General features: G+C 45.0%; 1 protein-coding gene across 6 annotated transcripts; it reads left to right on the top strand.

Annotated features, from left to right (window-relative positions):
• The first annotated feature begins 554 nt into the window (after positions 1-554).
• On the top strand, positions 555-22,101 carry LOC100767772 (zinc finger protein 60). 6 transcript variants are annotated; one of them, XM_027430474.2, is made up of 5 exons: positions 555-624; positions 6,192-6,243; positions 7,055-7,181; positions 9,895-9,993; positions 18,554-22,101. In XM_027430474.2, exons 2-5 carry the CDS (start codon positions 6,211-6,213, stop codon positions 20,416-20,418), a joined length of 2,124 nt encoding a protein of 707 aa, XP_027286275.1. In that variant the 5' UTR covers positions 555-624; positions 6,192-6,210; the 3' UTR covers positions 20,419-22,101. The 6 variants fall into 6 exon arrangements, with proteins under 6 accessions (XP_027286275.1, XP_027286274.1, XP_027286278.1 ...); XM_027430473.2 differs by having other exon boundaries at positions 568-658; XM_027430475.2 differs by lacking the exon at positions 555-624 and adding an exon at positions 1,819-1,919.
• Positions 22,102-22,599: the final 498 nt, after the last annotated feature.

Raw genomic sequence — 22,599 nt, 5'->3', positions numbered from 1 at the left:
AATCGTTAAAAAAAAGTGACTTTGAGGTGTTACCACAAAAGTAGGTTTTTCCTTCAAAAAGGAAGCCTTCTTTTGTATTTGTTTTTGGTGCCTTCGTGTGCTAATCATTAGATAAGGGCTCTGTGAAATCTCTGATGTTACTACACTAGTTTAAAACCAACCGAGTCTGTGGTTCAGTGTTTTCGGGTGCATCGCAGTCGCTCCCATGCTCGCACAGCGAGGAGGAACCTGCTGCAGGGGTCTCGGGCAAAGCGTGAGCAGAGCAGCGATGTCCCCATCTGATGTCACCCCGGTTCTGCACCCTGAACTAAAGCTCGCCTGCGCGCTCCACGGGGGAGACGACAAACCGCCCGCAGGGCCCGGGAGAGCCTTTGCATCCCCCAGGGAGCCTCCGGTTTCAGCTCGCGCCCCTGCGGGGGCTCCCACAAGCCCCTGGGGCAGATCCCGGACGGGCTGGCCCGCGTTGCATGCTGGGATCTCGCTGACCCGTCTCCACTCCTCGAGTGCTCGCCTTCCTCGGGTTCCGGGCACCGGGACTACATTTCCCAGGAGCCACCGCGCAGGCCGTAAACTATCAACTTCCGGTGTCCTGGCGGCGCCACTGAAGACGGTCAGAGCTCTCTGGTAGGAGGAAGTCTGTGCTCCGGTTCTTCACGGAGTAAGGCTGGAGCCTGCGGGCCGGGCGTGGACGGTGGGGTGGGGTGTGTGGGTGGTGGTGTAATGCGAGTGTGTGTGTGAGTGTGTGTGTGTGAGTGTGAGTGTGCGTGAGAGTGTGTGAGTGTGTGTGAGTGTGTGTGTGTGTGAGTGTGTGTGTGTGTGTGAGTGTGTGTGTGTGTGTGCGTGTGTGTGTGCGCGTGTGTGTGTGTGTGTGAGTGTGTGTGAGTGTGTGTGTGCACGTGTATGACTGAGTGTGCACTGTGTGAGTGTGTGCGCACTGTGTGACTGAGTGCACTGTGTGAGTGTGCAATGTGTGACTGTGAGTGTGCACGTGTGTGAGTGTGAGTGTGCACGTGTGTGACTGAGTGTGCACGTGTGTGACTGAGTGTGAGTGTGCACTGTGTGAGTGTGAGTGTGCACTGTGTGACTGAGTGTGCACGTGTGTGACTGAGTGTGAGTGTGCACTGTGTGAGTGTGACTGTGTGTGACTGTGAGTGTGCACTGTGTGACTGGCTTTGAGTGTGCATGTGTGTGATTGAGTGTGACTGTGAGTGCACTGTGTGACTGTGAGTGTGCACTGTGTGAGTGTGACTGTGTGTGACTGTGAGTGTGCACTGTGTGAGTGTGACTGTGTGTGACTGTGAGTGTGCACTGTGTGAGTGTGTGTGCACACCTGATCTCTCTGTGGGCGTCGCTGTGCCAGCCGCCGTCCACCCCGCTGTCTGTCTCTCTCTCTCTCTCTGTCTCTCTCTCTCTCTCTGTCTCTCTCTCTCTGTCTCTGTCTCTCTGTCTCTGTCTCTGTCTGTCTCTCTCTCTCTCCCTCTCTCTGTCTCTGTCTCTCTGTCTCTCTCTGTCTCTCTCTCTCTGTCTCTGTCTGTCTCTCTCTCTCTGTCTCTCTCTCTCTCTCTCTGTCCCTCTGTCTCTCTCTCTCTCTCTCTCTCTCTGTCTCTCTGTCTCTGTCTCTCTGTCTCTCTCTCTGTCTCTCTCTCTGTCTCTCTGTCTCTCTCTCTGTCTCTCTCTCTGTCTCTCTGTCTCTGTCTCTGTCTCTCTGTCTCTCTCTCTGTCTCTCTCTGTCTCTGTCTGTCTCTCTCTGTGTGTCTCTCTGTCTCTCTCCCCCCCATTCCCTCCCCACGACACTAGTGAAGGGGAGGGGAGTGGCGGGGCGCTCACCAGGGCGCGGGGTCTGCGCTCTCAGGTTCACAAGGACAAGGACGGCCTGGAGCCGAGTGCGAGCGTCACCGCCGCGCACCTCAGACTCAAGAGTGAGTTTGCTCTTCCCTCCTGTCTGAGAGACGAGGCTGTGGTGCTGAGTAGAGAGTCGTCAGGAAGTGAGGACGGAGTGTGCAGTTGGCGCCTCCACCACTGTGGCCTCACATCGTCCCCTCCTTTCCACTCAGTGTCCCCGCGATCGTTGCAGAGACCCTGACGTCTCTCTCTGCAGTCACTCCCTGTCCCAGGACGTTACAGACGGGGAGGACCAGAGGTTAGAGTTATGATAAAGCGTGAGGGGCCTGAGGAGCCTTGGTGGATTCCACGGCGGGGGTCACATTTTTGTAGCGCGTGCACTCGGTATCTCCCGAGTCTTTTCAAAGCCGTTAGTCTTCGTCACCGTGTTGCTTGATGTATCCGGAAGTGGTGTTGTGTGGCTGGAATTTTGTAGCCCTAGATGAGCGTCCTCCCAAGTCCCTTAGGATCCACATCCCCCACTCTCAACCACCGTGCTGCTGACCCAGCGCCAGCCACTGACTGTCACCCCCACCACCCACCGTGTCACTTGTTCCTGTGAGGTAACATTTTCAGGTTCAGCATGGAGATCGTGGGTGTTTGTCTTTTGGTTTAAAGACTGATTGTTTTTATCCTAAATTCTGTGGGTGTGGTTCTGTGAACAAGAGCACTGGAGCCCTCAGAGACCAGATGCAGAGGATCTGCTGGAATTACAGGCACTGTGAGCTGTCGGGGAACTGAACTCTTTTTTTTTTTTAATTTATTTATTTATTGTGTATACAACATTCTGCTTCCGTGTCTATCTGCACACCAGAAGAGGGCACCGGATTTCATAATGGATGGTTGTGAGCCACCATGTGGTTGCTGGGAATTGAACTCAGGACCCGTGGAAGAGCAGCCAGTGCTCTTTACCTCTGAGCCATCTCTCCAGCCCCAACATTTGTCTTTTTAGCTTATTTTACTTGTTTTCCTCCATTGGATATCGTTGCACTGTGTCTATGAATCTCAATCTAGATTTGCTTTGTCTAGTTATCTCTTGGTAGAGTTTCATGTCACAGTTATGTAAATAATGCTGGAAGAAATGCAGGTGTGTAAACGTCTTTTTGAGGTACTGATTTTATTTCCTGTGCGTGTCTGCTCAGTAGTGTCATTCACGGACCATTTGTAAGTTTTATTTGTAATTCTTTTAGCCTGCAGCATGCTGTTTTCTACAATGACTGTATTAATTTACATTTCCTCCAGTAATGTGCTTTTTCTTCCTCGTTGTACTCATTATGCTTTCTTGCTGATACTGGTCACTTTAAATGTGGGCCATGTTCATGCCAGGGTGTTCAAGTCTCTGAAATTGGAGTTAGGGATGGTTGTGAGCCACCATGTGGGTGCTGGGAATTGAACCCACATCCTCTGCAGGACTGTGAAATACTCTAAACCACTGGGCCATCTGTCTCCAGCCCCCTGGTAATTGACACTCTTATCAGGCAGTAGGAGGCCTCTCATTGTGGTTTTATTTATTTATTCATCTTTTTGGTATTTTCGAGACAGGGTTTCTCTGGCTTTGGAGGCTGTCCTGGCACTCCCTCTTGTAGATCAGGCTGGCCTCAAACTCACAGAGATCCCCCTGCCTCTGCCTCCCGAGTGCTGGGATTAAAGGCATGTGCCGTCACAGCCCGGCTTCATTGTGATTTTAATATGTATCTATCTGATGCTTATTTTTTATGTACCTCTAATAGTTCACCTTGCTGTTCCCTGTGTGGAATGTCTGTTTCTTTGTTTGCCTGTCTCCTAATTAGCATGTGTCCTTGTCACTGAATTGTCTACATTCCTTGCTGTGCTGGAGTTCAGATGTTAGCTCTGTGTCAGATGTGTAGTTTGCAAATATTCTCTCCCATTCTCCAGACTCTCCCTCTACGCTTGTTTCCTCTGCTGTGTAAAGGTTGTAGTTTGATGTGAATCCCATTTGTCCACTGTGGCTTGTGTTTTTAATATCCCAAGCCTCCAGTGTCATGGAGGCTTTCCTGGATATTTTTTTTCTAGTAGTATCAGTTGCAGTCCTTAATTTTTAATCTGTTTTGAGTTGACTTTCGCATGAGGTGTGACTGAGGGTCCAGTGTCATTCTACTGCATGTTAAAATTGAGTTTTCCCAGCACCATTGACAAGAGAGGCTGTCCTGGAACCCAGGGTGGCCTGGGGCTTTGGACAAGCCTCATGCCTCTGCGTCTCCAGCACTGGCAATGGAGAGCTGTGGTGATATCTTTTTTTTTTTTTTTAAGGTTTATTTATTATGTCTACAGTGTTCTGCCTACATGTATGCCTGCACATCAGAAGAGGGCACCAGATCTCATTGCAGATGGTTGTGAGCCACCATGTGGTTGCTGGGAATTGAACTCAGGACCTCTGGAAGAGCAGCCAGTGCACTTCACCTCTGAGCCATCTCTCCAGCCCGAGCCGTGGTGATATCTTGTTTGTACAAATAATGCGTGTGTGAAGAGATCAGAGGGTGGAGCTTGCTGCTGGCTAACCTTAGAGGTCTGTACAGACAGATGGGAAGTGAGACTGCTGGGCAGAGAAACGGGAACTCACTCTTTCCCACTGGGAAGCTGGTGAGGTAAAGGTGGCTGTGGCTTACCCCTTCTCCTCTCTGGTCTCTCAGCATTTCCTCTATATCTGACTCCAGGATTTATTATTGAGACCTATTAGAACTCATGCTCTATAGAGCCATGCTACCACATCCAGCAGGACTCCTGCACTTTTGTTTATGGCCTTCATGATCACAGACTTCATGAAAGCCAGTCATACATGTCATGAGGTCACACACTGAACTACCACGGCGATGTAGAAACGTGGGTACAGTGTTTGCCAGCATGAAACTGCAGTGCCAGATGCAGCCGTGCCTGTCTCTAATCCCAGCCCTCCTACTGCAGGATTGGAGATGGGAATCCCTGAAAGGTTAGCTAGCCTGGTGTATGCAGGGGCAGGAGGGAAGGAAGGAATGAAAGAAAGAGAGAAAGAAGGAATATTTGCGTGTGAATTTTGTGGGGAGACAAAATGTGTAATTTTAGAAGATTATGAAATGTGTACTATAGAGTTGGGCATGGTGCTGCATGGCTGTAATCTCAGCATGGGAGTTGGCAGAAAGAGCATTAAGAGTTCAGGATCAGAGCTGGGCGGTGGTGGCATTGCACGCCTTTAATCCCAGCACTCGGGAGGCAGAGGCAGGCGGATCTCTGTGAGTTCGAGACCAGCCTGGTCTACAAGAGCTAGTTCCAGAACAACCTCCAAAGCCACAGAGAAACCCTGTCTCGAAAAACCAAAAAAATAAAAAATAAAAAGAAGAGTTCAGGACCAGTCGAATATTCTACACTCGCCCAAAAATTAAACAAACAATCCCAAAGTGTATGGAACAAGGCTTAGCTTAGACCTGTTGCCTAGAGTGCTGGTCCCCCGTTGGGTGATGGCTGCTCCACAGAATAATGTCTCAGGGAGTCCTGAGATGTGTGTGCTACTCAGATCTTGCGAGTAGAGGTTGGATGCTGCTGGCTGTTGTCCAGAGCACAGGAGAGTCCATCCACACAGCCTAACACAGAGTAATCAGGTCAGTGTCCTGAGGTAGAGAAACCCAGTTCTAGAGTTTCCAGACTTATGACACCTTGAATTTCTTTTGCGTGTGCAAAATATCTCATATTGTTAAAAGTGGGGAACAAATCCCATTCACCTACTCTGACACCATAAAAAAAAAAATCATGGTTTAATTGATACAGTGGAAGCCATGATCATAAATGGGTCAAAGTAGTCAGGGGAGTGTCCCATGGTGTATGATTCCATTTACTAAAAGTGGGTGCAGAACGCTGCACACTGCCTGAGGATTGCAGCTGCAGACCCTGCAGCTTTGCGGTGCCTCACTGATCCCTGAGGGTTCAGAGGGGTTACAGTTCAGTGGCTGTAACCCTGTCATCCCTGAGGGTGGGGTTCCAGTAGGAAGCTCTGCTTACAGTCTAGGCCTAGCTGCATCTCAGGAAGGAAGATGGGATCCCTTCTGCTGGCGTCTTCTGCAGGAACTTCAAGGCAGACATGGTTATGCTCTGCATGTCCTCATTGAGCCCTTGTCAGTGGGTTGTCTGGGGTTAGGACAGGATCGGCTCTCTGTGGACTCCTGTCTGCCTCAATTTGTGTGTGGGAAGCTGTGAGCCGTGGAGAGGAGTGCGTGAGTACGGACGCTGGAGAAATGAAGTAGTCAGTGACGTCAGGCTGACCTAAGTCAGTCTGGGAACCTCACGTGACATCCAATGAAAGGCTTTCTTTTTGTCCCCAGGGGAGGATCCTGAAGAAGAATGGCCAGCTCTGGTTCTCAAGACACGGCCTGTGTAAGTTACGTTCTCTCTTTACATGGGGTGACTTTCAGTTAGGTGCCTCTTTGCTGTCTTTCTCTTGTGAAGCTTCCCCAGGACCCCAAGTCCTCCAGCCCAGGCTGCCCCGTCCATCACAGTGAGGGTTGAAGGTCAGAGCACTTGCTGTCTGTGCCTCTCTCCTGCTGCTTCTGGAGTTTTCTCTGGATGCATCTGCTCTCTGCTTGGTCTGTGGTCAGGGGGAGCTGTCCTTGCAGAGGAGGCCACAGTCCCACAGGGAAGCAGGGCCTTTGGGGGTTTCAGAATGTTGAGGCCATGGTGTCCTTTGAATCCTGATTGACATCTTTGGTGTTTTCAGGCTGGTGACACGGGGTTTGAGAGTGAACGGCCTGGGTGCATGTGTGTGACGAGATGACCTGCCTGAGGGGCTTTAAGAGAGAGTTCAGTGATGAGAGGGACAGGACATCCAGGCTGTGACTGGAGGGGACGTCAGTCTCCAGAGCTCAGGAAGACTTAAGACACACACATCATCTTGAAGGCAGTCAGGCGCCTTGAACATTTCCATGGCTCCTTTCCCATTCTTGAGTCCTTTCCCTTGTTTCTCCATCTTTTTGTTTTGTTTTGTTTTGTTTTCTAGACAGGGTTTCTCTGTGGCTCTGGAGGCTGTCCTGGAACTAGCTCTTGTAGACCAGGCTGGTCTTGAACTCACAGAGATCCACCTGCTTCTGCCTCCCTAGTGCTTGGATTAAAGGCATGTGCCATCACCACCCAGCTGTTTCTCCAACTTGAATGCTTTCCCAATTTCACTCTGCTGTGTCTGTGGTTTCAGGGCGCAGTGACATTTGGGGATGTGGCTGTTGACTTCTCTGAGGAGGAATGGGCCTGCCTGGATTCTGCTCAGAGGGCCTTCTACAGGGACCTGATGTTGGAGACCTACAGCAACCTGGTCACAGTGGGTAAGGCCATCTGTCCCCAGGAGTGGGGGACGTGTCCTCTACACTGTTGGCTTTCCTCACTCTGAGTGTAAAGACAGGGCCATCTTTCCTGTGGTAGCTGAAGCTGGGCTTGGCTCATGCCTGTCATTCTTCACTCGGAAGGCTGAGGCAGGATGATTGCTGTGAACTCAAGGTCACCCTCAGATACATAGTGAGTTCCAGGGTAGCCTTGTCTACAAGGTGAGGCCATGTTTCAAACAAAACAGAGAAATAAAATGAAATAAATAGGTATATAAAGGACAGGTGTTGGCGGCACACACCTTTAATCCTAGCACTTGGGAGGCAGAGGCAGGAGGATCTGTGTGAGTTCGAGGCCAGTCTGGTCTACAGAGCGAGTGCCAGGACAGGCTCCAAAGCTACACAGAGAAACCCTGTCTCGAAAAACCAAAAAAAAAAGTATATAAATCAACAAATATAATTGGTGTTAGAGAGATAGCTTGGCTGTTAAAAGGACTAGTTGCTCTTACAGAAGGACTGGGTTTATTCCCACCAGGATAAGGTGGCTCAAAACCATCTCTAACTCCATGTCCCGTGGATTCGATGCTCTCTTCTGTCCTTCATGGTCTCTGTGCATGTATGTGGTGCTTAAATATACAGTTACGTGTGCATAAAATAAAATGAATTAAAATTGATAGAATTTTAAAGACGTAGCTGAGTTCCTCCTTCTTTAAAGGAATAATATGGGGTTTCCTTGATTGAAAGCAGGAGCTTCATGAAGCACCTACCTTTTGTGTACACCTTGGAGATCCTCTCAGTGAGCTCTGGGTCCAGAGAGAGACCCTGTCTCAAAAACCAAAGTGGAGAGCAATCAAAGATGACACCTCACACTGCTCTCTGGCGTGTATACAACACACACACACACACACACACACACACACACACACACACACACACACGCATGTATGCCTACATACACTTGTTCATAAAAGATACATACACTCTACATGCATGCATACACAACTAAATGAAAGAACCTTTATGTTCCACTTAGTAATGAATCAGTAGAATTGATTCAAAACAGAAGTGGACCCATTCTGTTTCCCTCAAGAAACACTTCCTTTACCTGTTTACCTGCTTGGTTGTGGCCATCTCAGGCTGTGAATTTGTCTTTTTCATTGAGAAAATCTGTAAGAATGAGGTGTAAATGTGAAAGAAATCAACTGAAATAACAGTAATGCTCACACTTTTCATGACTGGGGACCTAAGTCAGCGGTAGAGCACTGTCCAGCATGCTCAAACCCTCCGTCCATCCGTAGCATACTACACACATAAATAGGAATTAAAAAAAAAAATGGTTTTGTGTTACTATAGGTCTGACAGTGTTCAGAGTATTTGAATATAGTATTTCATCTCAGTATCAACCCTATCTAATAGATGCCATCAACTCAATCTAAATTACCATTTCTCATGTAGCCTGTGGGGGCTTTGGACTTGCTAAGAAACTTAGCTGGCCTTTAACTTCTTGTCTGCCACCATGCCCAGGTTTTTGTTTGTTTGTTTGTTTGTTTTTGAGATAGGGTTTCTGTGTGTAACAACCCTGGTTCTCCTGGAACTTTGATTTGTAGGCCAGGTTAGCCTGGAAACCGTAGACGTCTGTCTGCCTGTTAGTCTTGAGTGCTGGGTATAAGACATGTGTCAGCACGTCCAACTCCATACACAGTTTTTAAGGTAGGAAAACTGAACATAGAATCTTATGGGACTTGCCAAAATAAACAACATTATTAGTGAGCTGCAGAGGTGGGGTTTACACTAGACAGTGTAGCCTAAGGGTTCATGTTCTCACCATTATGTGTACATTTCCCTTATGTGACAAGCCCTGATCTATATTTCAGTGAGATTGAAACCCTTTTCTGAAACAGCTGATTTTTTTTTTTTTTTTTTTTTTTATGTATACAACATTCTGCCTCCACATATGCCTGTTGCCAGAAGAGGGCACCAGATCTCATTACAGATGGTTGTGAGACACCATGTGGTTGCTGGGAATTGAACTCAGGACCTCTGGAAGAGCAGCCAGTGCTCTTCACCTCTAAGCCATCTCACCAGAACAACAGCTGATTTCTTACCCAGGTGTCTTCTTCTTATCTGATGTCTCTCCTCAGTATTATGGGGGCTTTTTTTTTTTTTTTTTTTTTTTTTTTGGTCTTTCGAGACAGGGTTTCTCTGTGTCTTTGGAGGCTGTCCTGGAACTAGCTCTTGTAGACCAGGCTGGTCTCGAACTCTCAGAGATTCACCTGCCTCTGCCTCCCGAGTGCTGGGATTAAAGGCGTGCGCTACCAAGGCCCGGCTATGGGGCTTTTTAATATGGGTTTTCATCTGTTACTGCAATGTAAGGGGCTTGCTAGGCATCGCACACTGCCCTGGTTCATTCCCCCAGCTGCTGGGCTTACAGGCATGATCCACCATGCCAAGCTGTGTGTAGACCTTTATAATAAATAAGTCTGTATTTTAAAAATCTGCACAGGCAACACAGGGTGGCACAGACCTTTAAATCCCAGCATTTGGGAGGCAGAGGGCAGAGGCAGGTAGATCAAGTAAGTTCAAAGCCAGCCTCTGGTTACATATCAAGTTCCAGGACATCCAGGGATAACAAGAGAGAGTGGGTCTCAAAAACAAACAAACAAAAAACAAAGCCACCCAGAAATGTCTACATCATGTGTCCCTTTTTTCTTTTAAGTGGGAAGTCCCATTTCCAAACCACATCTGATCACCTTATTAGAGCAGGAGAGAGAGCCCTGGATGGTGGTGAAGGAAGAAACAGACAGGCCCAGCCCAGGTGAGTAGGAGGAAGGCGTGGCTCCAGCATGGGCAGACACAGCATGTGGTCAGAGAGTCACCTCATGCCTGGCACTGGGTTGACACACTTCCTTCAGAGTGCCGAGACCTGTTGAAGAACATGGCTGAGACCTGGGAGGGACGTCACGCTCACAGCAAAAGCTGTCACAGGGCCTTGGAGTTCATGAGTCAGCAAGGTGTTCTCATCTTCCTCCCTCTTACTGGAGCAGTTACCTTCTTTCTATCATTTTAAATGTATTTTATTATTGGTTGTGTGTGTGCACATGTGTGCAGGTTCCCAAAGAGAGTGTTAGCTCCCCTGAGGCTGCATTTACAGGTAGCTTCGGATACTTGAACTCAGGTCCTCTGGGAGAACAGTCATTGCTCTTAACTGCTGATCCAATGATAAGATACTTTGACACCAGTGAATGCAGTAACACATTTTAATTGTAAGTCTTCATAGTCACTCTATGAAAGTGTATAGACTGCAGCACTGGGGAGTTGGAAAAGGCAGATCCCTTGTCTGGCTAACTGCTCAGCCTACTTTACTTGGCAGGCAAATGAGAGACTGTTGCTGCCTCGGGGGCGGACAGGGAAATCCACAGCATCAGCACATAATAAGACTTTTTTACCTGATGGTTTCCTTCTATTCTGTGTTCTTCTCTGTGTTCTTTCTACCGTATACTTTTTTCTTCTAGCTTATCTATCCAAAGCCTTTCAGGCAATATAGGAATTACAATGTGGTTGCATTTTGTTTTTCAAGCGAATGATCACAATGAATTCCAAACAAACAGTAATAACAGTGTGTTTTCCATATCCCTTACATGACTAAACATTTTATGTATTATAAGTGAAAAACAAATTATCCCAAGAATTCATGTACACAGGCAACTTGTAGATGATATGTGTGGGCAAGCAAGCTATTCTTTTACTGGTAGGCTGAACTTTGCAGTTACAAAGAAAGGGCCAATTACTTTATTACTTGTCTTGAAAGGTAATCTTATAAGGAATCCCGAAGGAATCACAAACCTAAACTTTAGGGTGCAAACCCACTCATCAATAGTTTTTCATATCAGGAGATTGAGGGCAGAAATGGTGTAAGGAATTAATCATCACTTTGGTCATCAACCAATCTTAGCAAGACAGGTGCATCAGCCAACGATAATTGCCTGCTTTGTTCCTTTTCCCTGACCTTAATGAGTTCCCAATTGGACTTTGTGCCTTTCTAAAACTTAAGATTATCTTCTTGGGTCTTTTACCTCAAAGCTATTTGACAAAAACATCTTAATCTAACTTTATTTTCAAAGCCCTGTTTCAGCTATGCACCCAGAAATCTGTAAGCACATCTCCCAACGTTAAGACTAAAAGAATTTAAGCTAGCTGGGCTACTGGGACTCCGTTGTTTTTCTTAACCATTAACCTAAGCCACAGTCTACGCAGCTCCTCAATAGAAACTCATGTGTTCTAGCCACGTGACACTTCCTTGTTTGTGTTTCTAATGATCAGAACTCTGTGTAAACTAACATTATTATCATACAGTTCATTTAAGATGAAAACACCTTCATAATAACCCACAGGTAAAGATGCCCAGTAGAACGGGAAGTTTCCATAAGATAAACACTCCACATTTCAGCCAGTGGGGATTGCCCCACACCCATTCACACCGTGCCTTGTCATGCCATGGGTGTTGGGTTCACGAGGGTCTGAGGAAAGAAAACTCAGAGGCACCTTAAGAACGACTGTGGCCTTTCTCAGCTGCAGGGGATCCAACCTCTAAAGTACTGCCTCTCTCCTCACCCAGGGCTTCCTTTATTGTCTTCTGGTTTTATACCTTAGCAAGTTGATTTCCACATCCTCAAAACATCCCGAGGAAGCTTCCAAAGGCACAAGGCAAGTGCAAGCTCTCCATTCAGGAGGGACCCACAGTTTTCTGGGTTTCCTCCCCAGCCAAGTTTTGCATAGGCTTTTTGTATCCTTGGGAAACTCCCAGACAAGATTCACAAAAAGGGCAGCAAGGGAAGCAAAAGGTACCACTAAACAGAGGATGGATTAGGCGTAGGTACTCTGGAGCCAGACAGGTGTAGCCTAGCAGGAATGCTGCCACAGGGCCAGACACCAGAAAAAGATGGCAGCAGCAAACATGTAAAGGCGCAGCAGAAGCAAAAGCCATTCTGGGATCTGTGGTGTTGGGGCCTTGCCTATTCGAGACTCACCAATCAGGGAGTTGCCTCATGGCGGGCTGACATCTTAAACTTCAGTTGCCACCTGTTGTTGCCACTGACAAGAGACCCTGACTCAAAAAGAATAGGTGGACAAGACACCGAAACAACCCGTGAGCACACACAGCACAGCCTAACGCCTGGCGTGGCATGGGGGCTGTGAGGGCTTTTCTTGACTGACATCTTGACTATATCTGGAACTGAATAAAACCCACGCTGCTGGGTACACCTGTGAAAGATTTTTCTTTTTTCTTTTCTTTTTTTTGGTTTTTCGAGACAGGGTTCAGGGTTTCTCTGTGGCTTTGGAGGCTGTCCTGGAACTAGCGCTTGTAGACCAGGCTGGTCTCGAACTCACAGAGACTCTCCTGCCTCTGCCTCCTGAGTGCTGGGACTAAAGGTGTACGCCACCACCGCCTGGGCGAAAGATTTTTCTTAATTAAATCATTTGAATCGAGAAGACCCACCTTAAATCTGGGCCGCGCCTTCTGGTGGCCGCCTGTGCAAAGGGTGTGAGAGAAGGAAGGCCTTGCCTTTTGTCTGCTTCCCTCACTCTGCTGGCAAGTCCATTCCTTCACTGACAGGAGAGCCTGCCTCTTCAGAGTCCAGCATGTACCTCAGGCCTGTGGAGACATCCAGCCTCAAGGCGTGAACAGAGTGAACAACCACTGGATTCTCGCACTTTGTGTTGTTAGTCAGGCAGTGTTGGACTTGCTGGACCACAGCCTGTAAGCCACTCTCATAAGTCCATATATATAGAATGAAGACTTCTGTTCCTCTAGAGAACCCTGACTAACAAGGGCACTTATCTGTAATGCCAGGGTTTGGGAGGTGGAAGCAGGAAGATGAGAACTTCAAAGTTATCCTCAGCTGCGTACTGAGCTTGAGGCCAGCCTAGGTGACACGTATAGCTGAATGTTTTTCTCTGTCACGTTGGTCCTCCTGGACTGGTTTCTCTCCACTCTCTGGTCCCTGTAGCTGTTTATGAAATAATCACTCAGAAGCTAATATTAAATATAATTGTTTGGCCTGAGGCTTATTACTAGCTAGCTCCCTCTTGTAAATTATTAACCCATTTTTAATAATCTGTGTATAACCATGTGGCTGTGGCTTACCGGTAATGTTCTGGCTTCTTACCCCTTCTGCGGCTACATGGTGTCTCCCTGACTCTGCCTTCTTTCTCTATCTCTGTTTGGCTTTCTTGCCTACTTGTGTTCTGCTTGGCCATTGGCCAAATCAGCTTTATTTATCAACCAATAAAAGCAAGACACTTTCGGGGGCTGGAGAGATGGCTCAGAGGTTAAGAGCACCAGCTGTTCTTCCAGAGGTCCTGAGTTCAATTCCCAGCAACCACATGGTGACTCACAACCATCCATTATGAGATCTGTGCCCTCTTCTGGTGTGCAGATGTACATGGAAGCAGAATGTTGTATACATAATAAATAAGTAAAATCTTTAAAAAAAAAAAAAAGCACCACATTTTCACAGCATACAGAAGGACATCCCATATCAGACATGAGACCATCTGCAAACAGAGGGGCTGGGGAGGCAGTCCAGTCATTTAGAGCACTTGCTGCTCTTACAGAGGACCGAGGGTTCACTTCCAATATCCACTTGGTTTCTCACAGCTATATGGAGGCTTGCAACTGCCTATAACTCCAATTTCAAAGGACCTGATGCACTCTTAGTCTCCTTGGCCCTAGGTATGCATGTTGTTGTGTATATATGTGTACAATATATATACACGTTATATAATATACAGATACATGTATACACACACACACACACACACATATATATATATGTATGCAAGCATTCATAGAAACATAAAAAATAAAGGAGTCATTAACAACAAAACCTGAACAAATTACAACAGCAACAATAACCCCCCAAATAAAACAGCTGAGAAAAACAGTTGCTACCTAAATGTACTCATTGTGCTACCTAAATGTACTAATTGGTAACATTTTGCCTCATATGCTGTGTTTATAGCTACACTAGATGTTTAAACACTCTTTGTCAAACTGTTTGATTTTAAGTCACTAATTTGACACTTGTGTGGTTCTGATAGGTCTGCCTTTATATGTTACTTGGCCTTTTTCCTTTGCTGCTCTTAATATTTTCTCTTTATTCTGTAGATTTGGTGTTTTGATTATTATATGTCGGGGGGATTTCTTTTTGTGGTCCAGTCTGTTTGGTGTCCTGTAGGCTTCTTGTACTTTCATAGGCCTATCCTTCTGTAGGTTGGGGAAGTTTTCTTATATGATTTTGTTGAATATGTTTTCTGTACCTTTGAGCAGTGTTTCTTCACCTTCTTCTATACCTATTAGTCTTAGGTTTGGTCTTTTCACGGTGTCCCATATTTCCTGGATATTTTGTGTTAGGGATTTGTTGGACTTAAGATTTTCTTTGGTTGATGAATGTATATCCTCTAGCAAGTCTTCAATAACTGAGATTCTCTTGTCCATCTCTTGAATTCTATTAGTTATACTGACATCTTTAGTTCCTGATCGTTTATCTAGCCTTTCCATTTCCAGCGTCGCCTCATTCTGTGTTTTCTTTATTATTATTATCTTTATTATTATTATTATTTCTTTATTTCTTTATTCTATTTCAGCTTTCATGCTTTGAACTATTTTGAGTGCTTCCTTCACTTGTTTGGTTGTTTTTTTCTTGGGTTTCTTTAGATTCTTTAAGAGATTTGTTTATTTCTTGAATTTTTTGGTTTGTCTTTTCCTCCATTTCATGTAATTTTTTGCTTGCTTTTTCTTCTATTTCTTTAAGGGATTTTCTTGTTTCCTCTTTAAAGGTCTCTATCATCTTCCCGAGATAAATTTTGAGATCCATCTCTTCTTCATCTTTTGTGTCAAGATTTTCAGATCTTGCTGGTGTGGAGTCCCTAGATTCTGGTAGTGTCATATTGGTCTTTGTGTTGTTGAGTGAGTTCTTATTCTGTCTTCTTCCCATATCTTCTTCCAGTGGGTGCAGATGGGGTCTCTGTATCTCCTCTTGTGACCTCAGTATGGGACAGGTCGGCGAAGCAGGACCCAAGAGTTGGGTGTTTCCAGACTCAGGGAGCGCCTCCCTGGCCAGGCAGGTCTACTCTGAGCAGGCGCAGGCCCAGAGAGATCGGGGTGGATGGGGCTTTGGACAGGAGTTGGGCAAGAGCAGAGGGTCACTCACCTTGGTATGGGACAGGTCGGCGGAGCGGGAAAATTGTTGGTATTTCTTCCTGTCATCTCTAATTTTCTTCCTTTGTATCTTCTTTTAGTTACTTTGGTTAAGGGTTTGTCAGTCTTACTGGTTTTCTCAAAGAACCGTTTTATTGATTCCTTTGTAATTTCTTTGTTATTGTCTCTATTTTACTAACTTCAGTCCTTAATTTAATTATTTCTTGCTATCTATCCTTTTGAATGTAATTTTGTTTTAGAGCTTTCAGGTAAGCTGATGGTACGAGATCGCTCTCATTTCTTTGCAGTGGTACGTACTGCCATGAAATTTGTGCTGGAATATTTTTAACTTTGCCATATTCTTTCATGGAGGTACCCACTGCTTCTGTCGTGTCTTCAGTGTCTGAGATTCCCATCTCTTGATTTCTGTTGGTGAGACTTGTCTCTGAGCTTCCTGTTTGAGTTCCTAAATCCTCCCAGATATCCTCAGTTCAGGGTTTCCTTCTTGATTCTATTTCTTCTTTCAGGTCTTTAACTGCTTGGTCCATTTCCTTCCACTGTTTGTGTTTTCATAGATTTCTTTAAGAGATTCATTTATTTCCTACTTAGTGGCCTATACTCTATTTATAAAGGGTATTTTAATGGCTTTTTTCTTGTGCTTTAGCTATGTTGTAGTATTCAGGTCCTGCTGTGGTAGGGTTGCTGGCCTCCATTGTTTTTATGCTGGCATTTAGCTGTCTGCTTTTGGGAAGATTGTAATTCTAGGTGCTGGTATCTGGTCTTGCCTTTGTTGGGTGAGTGTCTTTTATTCTTTGGCTTCTGTTACCCTCTCTGGTTCTTAGGAGAGTGTGGGAGCTGTGTGTTGCCTGGTAGGAAATTCTTCTGGGATCCTGACAGGTGTGGCCATGGGGGCTCCAGGTAAAATGTGTTTCTAGGTATTGGAAGCTGACACAGGAATGGGGTTGGGCTAGGTGGGTGTTGTTGAGGGGGTCCACAGGAGGAAGGAAAATAAGTGTTCCACTAGGATCTGTTTAGTGCCCTGGGAATGGAGGCAGAGGGTCTGCTACTGAGCAGGGGGGGGAGAGGGAATGGGGAATAAGACTGGGGATTGGACGTGGAGGAGAGGAGGGAGAGGCGAGGATCTGCAGGTAGCTCACCCTTTTCCCTGGCTGGAGATCCTTAGTGACTGTAAACATTGTAATCAATCCACTGGAGATCCTTAGTAACTGTAAACATCGTAATCAATTCACTGGAGATCCTTAGTGACTGTAAATATCGGAATCAATTCACTGGCCCTGTCTGTCTTTCTTTCTTCCTTCCTTTCTTTCTTTCTTTCTTTCTTTCTTTCTTTCTTTCTTTCTTTCTTTCTTTCTTTCTTTCTTTCTTTCTTTAAGATTTTATTTATTTATTTATTTACTTGTTTATTTATTGTGTATACAACATTCTGCTTCCATGTATATCTGCACACTAGAAGAGGGCACCAGATCTCATAATGGATGGTTGTGAGCCACCATGTGGTTGCTGGGAATTGAACTCAGGACCTCTGGAAGAGCAGTCAGTGCTCTTAACCTCTGAGCCATCTCTCCAGTCCGCCCTGTTTTTCTTTTAGGTTTTTTTTTTTGTTTGTTTTTGTTTTTCCTCAGACGTCTCACTATCTAGTCCAAGCTGGCCTGGAGTTCATGACCCCGTTACCCATGGCTCCCTGTTGCTGGGATTACCTGTTGTTGTGTATGTACCAGCACCAGCACAGATTATAACCCCCTTTAATTTCTAAGAATCCCAAGCCCAGAGCAGGAGATGGTGGCACATGCCTTTAATCCCAGCTCTCAGGAGGCAGAAGAAGGTGGCTCTCTGAGTTCCAGTACAGCCTGATCTACACAGCAAGTTCCAAGACAGCCCTGGCTACACAGAGAAACCCTGTCTCAAAAAAAAACAAAACAAAAAAAGAATTCCAAGTCCAAACCAGTTTTCTTAAGTCATGAAAGATAATCCGTATTTTTTTTTTTTTTTTGGTGGTATACTTTCCCCCCCTTGATTTGGTTTATTGTGGCAATCAAATCCATTGAGAAAGACCAAAGACTTGAGTCAATTCAAATTTAAATTAAATGAATTTATTCCTACTAGAGCAGAAGGCCAGCAGTGTTGGAGGGCAGCAGCATGCTGTACACAAGGGGTGGTGAGGTGTGTTTTTAAACATCAGAAAAGTGCACATTGCAACTACCCATGAAATGCACAGCTGGGCGGGAAACGTTGATTCCCACGATCAGCCTGCATGGCTGCCTGGCTGGAATTTTAGAGTTAATCGTGCTCGTGCTCGCCAGCCGCTCTGGTGTTCCTGCACCAGAAGAGGCAGTCTCTACCCTTCTGATGGTCTCCGAGACCCAAGCAAGAGTGTGCCACCCTTCCCATTTCTAGCTTCCAGCAGTCCTGTCTGCTCCTGGAACCCCGCCCAAAGGGGTGTGGCCACTAACACAAATTCACTGGCGAGGGGAGATGTTACTGCATTTTTGTTTCCTGCTATATAGTAAAAATAAATCATTTCATCCTATCTCATAGTGATAAGCAAGTCTTTTGTTTCTTTGTTGTTGTTGGTTGTTTGTTTTCTGAGAGGTAAGCAAATTTTACTGAAGCAAAAGCAGGTCCTGGCCCATTTTCCTGTTATTACACATGCAGGTCATTAGGATCTCCCAAGTATTCCAGCGCAAAAGGTCAGTGGTCCTTAAGGGATGCCTGTCTCCATATTAAGTTTCTTTAGCCATCACAGGGAACCTGTGTAAATCATTACTCAGATCTGAGCACTAATGACTGGGATACAACAGTTCGTTTGGGAAGACATTAATAACACAGTGCCATCAGATTAGGCTTGGCTTTTATGTCCTCTCACTTCCAAAAACCTTCACTGAAGGGTGTGAGTTTTGTAAAGAAGCATGTAAAATTATTTCAGTATAGTTAGTTATAATCTTGTTAAAGCAAACACGCCTTCCTATTTCTAACCTGTCCAACTTTCATTACTGCTGCTCTCCTTGCTCCTGTTTAGCTTCTCAGAAACTATGTTATAGTCTGGCCATTCATGTAAGGGATTTGTGTGCGTGTGTGTGTGTGTGTGTGTGTGTGTGTGTGTGTGTGTGTGTGTTACAGAAAAATAATGTATTCTTGCTTTCTCCTTTTCTTTCAGAATCGGAGTCATGTTATGAAGCTGAAAATATATCTCCAGAAAATCATATGTATAGTATAGATTTACCCAAACAGACCATAAAGCAATTAAGTAAAACTTTTTATCTCCATGGCTCCAGTTTTAGTAATGGCCCCAACTCTAGTACATTCAAGGAACTACAGAGTTGTCAAGGAGATGCTGATCAAAAGATTAGTAACAAGGAAAAAATGCCTACTTCCACCTGCAAAGCTCTGACTCACAACACAGAAAAGGTGTATGAATGTAAAGAATGTGGGAAGTGCTTTCGTTGTAGTTCAAACCTTATTCAGCATCAGACTATTCACACTGGTGTGAAGCCCTATGAATGTCAGGAATGTGGGAAAGCCTTCCGACTCCACCAACAACTTACAAGACATCAGAAATCGCACAGTGGTGAGAGACCTTTTGAATGTGAGGAGTGTGGAAAGACCTTTCATCTTCCCAATCTGCTTAAATACCATAAAACCATTCATTCAGGTACCAAGCCATTTGCTTGTGAGGAATGTGGGAAGTCCTTCAACCGAGTCTCTACTCTTTTTCAACATAGGATCATTCATGCTGGTGTGAGACCCTATGAATGTAGCGAGTGTGGGAAAGCCTTTAATCGGCGCTCGAACCTCATGCAGCATCAGAAAATTCATTCTGGAGAGAGACCCTTTCAGTGCAAGCATTGTGGGAAGGCCTTCACTGTTCTGGCACAGCTCACTCGGCACCAGAACATTCATACTGGAGAGAAGTCTTTTGAGTGTGAGCAGTGTGGGAAGATTTTCAGTAGTGGCTCGTACCTTGCACGACACCAGAGTATTCATACTAGTGAGAAACCCTTTGAGTGTAATGTGTGTGGGAAGGCTTTTCGGCTTCACCTGTATCTTTCTGAACACATGAAAACTCACACTGATGAGAAACCTTTCAAGTGTAAGCTGTGTGGGTCAGCCTTCAGACGTAAGTACCAGCTCAGTGAACATCAGAGAATCCATACTGACGTGAAACCCTATCAGTGCAAGGAATGTGGGAAAAACTTCCGTCGACGTTCGAATTTTACTGAACATCAGAGTATCCACACTGGAAAGAAACCGTTTGAATGCAAAGAATGTGGGAAAGTCTTCAGACTCAATATCCATCTCATTCGCCATCAGAGATTTCACAGTGGTGAGAGGCCTTTTGAATGTAAAGAGTGTGGAAAGGCTTTTCATTTTTCCAGCCAGCTTAATTACCATAAAACCATTCATACAGGCCAAACACCTTTTGAATGTGAGGAATGTGGGAAGTCCTTCAAGAGAGCCTCCAGCCTTGTTGAACATAGGATCATTCATGCTGGTGTGAAGCCCTATGAATGTAACGAGTGTGGGAAAGCCTTTAATCGGCGCTCAAACCTCATGCAGCATCAGAAAATTCACTCTGGAGAGAGACCCTTTCAGTGTAAGGAGTGTGGGAAGGCCTTCACTGTTCTGGCACAGCTCACTCGGCACCAGAGCATTCATACTGGGGAGAAGTCTTTTGAGTGTGAGCAGTGTGGGTCAGCTTTCAGACTTCAGTACCAACTTACTCAGCATCAGAGAATTCATACTGATGTTAAACCCTTTCAGTGCAAGGTGTGTGGGAAAGGCTTTATTCGTGGTACAGGCCTTCGAATTCACGAGAGAATCCACACTGGTGAGAAGCCCTTTCAATGTAAGGAATGTGGGGAGGCCTTTCAATATCATTACCAATTTCTTGGGCATTTTAGAATTCACACTGGCAAGAATCCTTATGAATGTACACAATGTGGGGAGTACTTTACTCGAGGTGCAGATCTTAAAGTACATCAAAGAATTCACACTGATGAGAAGAAACCTTACCAATGTTAAGAATGTTCGAAGCCCGTTAGTCGAAAGTCAAGCTTGGTTTGACATGCTTATATTCATATTGATAAGCCTTAGGATGTAAGGATTGTGTAAAGACCTTCAGGAATTCTAAGATAGCCTTATATTACAGAATTCATTACAGTGAGAAACCCTATGAATGTAAGAATTGGAGAAAATGTTTATATTTTTTTTCAGCCTTTATTGCACAGTGGAGAATTCATACTGGTATGGAACTTATCTGTGTGAAGAATGTGGAAAGACCTTCAATTCGAGCTCAGGCCTTCTTCAATCTAAAAGAATCCATGCTGGTGTGAAACCCTACCAATGCAAGGATAAATGTAGGAACATTATGGAATTAGCTCCTAAACCTCTTCAGAGAGGTCTGAAACCCTGTGAATGTAAAGAATGTGGGAAAGCCTTTATTGTAAATGATGAGCCTGTACAACCTCAGAAAATCCTCCTCCTCAGGAGTCCTGTGCATGTAAGGAAGGCAAGCACATCTTTGTGTGGACATTTTACTGAACATCAGAGGATTCCTTGGCACGATTGTGATGGAAAAGCATGTGGGAAGAAGTATAATTTGCCCTAGGATTTGGTCAACATCAGAGCGTTCATATACTCTCGATGCTGAGAGACCCTTAGAGGATGAGAACGTGGGAAAGCTGTTGTTCAGAGGTGACACTCTGTTGAGATGTTTTTGAATGTCAGAAGTGTAAGACGGCCATCATGCTCTTGATTCACTCTCATCTTGTTAATTCTATAAATTTAATTCAAGCAGTGCTCAACCAACATAGGGAGAGCAGTTATTGCAACTAGGGTTATGAATATCCCATGGCTCCTGTGATATTAGGTGCAATGTTTACTTTCTATCTAATTTGTTAATGACAATCACAGTACTAGACAAAGTTGTGGAAACAGTACAACAGATATAAAACCCTTGAAAGAATATTTGGCTTATGCCCATGTTCTGTAAAGTGGCTTTTACAGTGTTCTTGCTTTTATTGCCATTCCTGTAACTGATAGGAAATCGAATTGTATTGCAGGTGGTTTAGAGAAGCCTCATGCATTCCCATCCTATACCATTCAATTTTAAGTATCTTCATTCTGGGAAAAAAGATCTGATGGAAATGTGTATGAAAGGATTTTTATTGAGAATCCATTCCTTAAGTATTTGTGTAGAAAATTAAAAACATAGCTGTTAATGAAAAAGTACTTTCAAAGGGGGTTCAATACTTAAAAATTTCAAAGGGTAAAACTATAATTTATGTTCTCTGTGCATCGTTAAGATAAATATACATTTGTGACATGGCAGGATAGTACAGGGTCTCCTCTATTGCATAGTCTTGCTGAAGCCATTTTAGGGGTGAGTATAATTTGACTTCTGATGGAGAATCTCATGGAAAATTACTGAACTCTGATGTCAGAACTAGAGGTCAAGATTCCCCAGTTAATTTATCTTGGCTTCTGTCAAACTGCCTGCCTGTGCAAACTTCCCTCTGCAGCTAACTGCTTATTTTGGCTTCTGTTAAACTGCCTGCTTGGGCAAAACCTCTCCCTGCATCTGCTGAACAAGATAGCAGGATTTTTTTTTAAGCTCCCTCCTCTAGACACTTGAGGCTACACTTGGGTCCCCACTACCAGACTGTAGTCCCAGCTGGCTGGAATAAAGACTTTCAGTTGGCTGTAGACTCTTGAGTGGTCTTTTCTGGTGACATCCCCATAAAGCATTAACAAAATAGCCAAAACTGGCTTGGTGGTGGTGGTGCAAACCTTAATCCCAGCATTTGGGAGTCAGAGGCAGGTGGAGTTTAAGCCCAGGCTGATTTGATTTTTTGTTTTGTTTGTTTTGTTTTGTTTTTGTGGTCTTTGGTCTATCAAGGGCCCACCACCCAGCTCCCAAATAAATACATGCAGTCTTATTCTTACTTATTAATGTACATTCTTAGCTTGGCTTGTTTCTTGTCAGCTTTTCCTAACTGAAATTATCCCATCTACCTTTTGCCTCTGGGCTTTTACATTTCTCTATTTCTGTTTATCTATACTTCTTACTTCATGGCTTGCTGTGTGGCTGGGTGGATGTACTCCTCTCCTTTATTTATTAATTTATTGTTATTTTGTTCCCTAATCTCAGCTTTCTTCTATTTATCTCTGCGTGCCAGCCCTGCCGACCTAGCTATTTTTCTT

The sequence above is a fragment of the Cricetulus griseus genome, chromosome 9, assembly GCF_003668045.3.
Source record: "Cricetulus griseus strain 17A/GY chromosome 9, alternate assembly CriGri-PICRH-1.0, whole genome shotgun sequence".
Taxonomy (NCBI): domain Eukaryota; kingdom Metazoa; phylum Chordata; class Mammalia; order Rodentia; family Cricetidae; genus Cricetulus; species Cricetulus griseus.
Note: the sequence above shows the minus strand (reverse complement) of the source record. Positions and strands in the feature narration are given on the sequence as shown.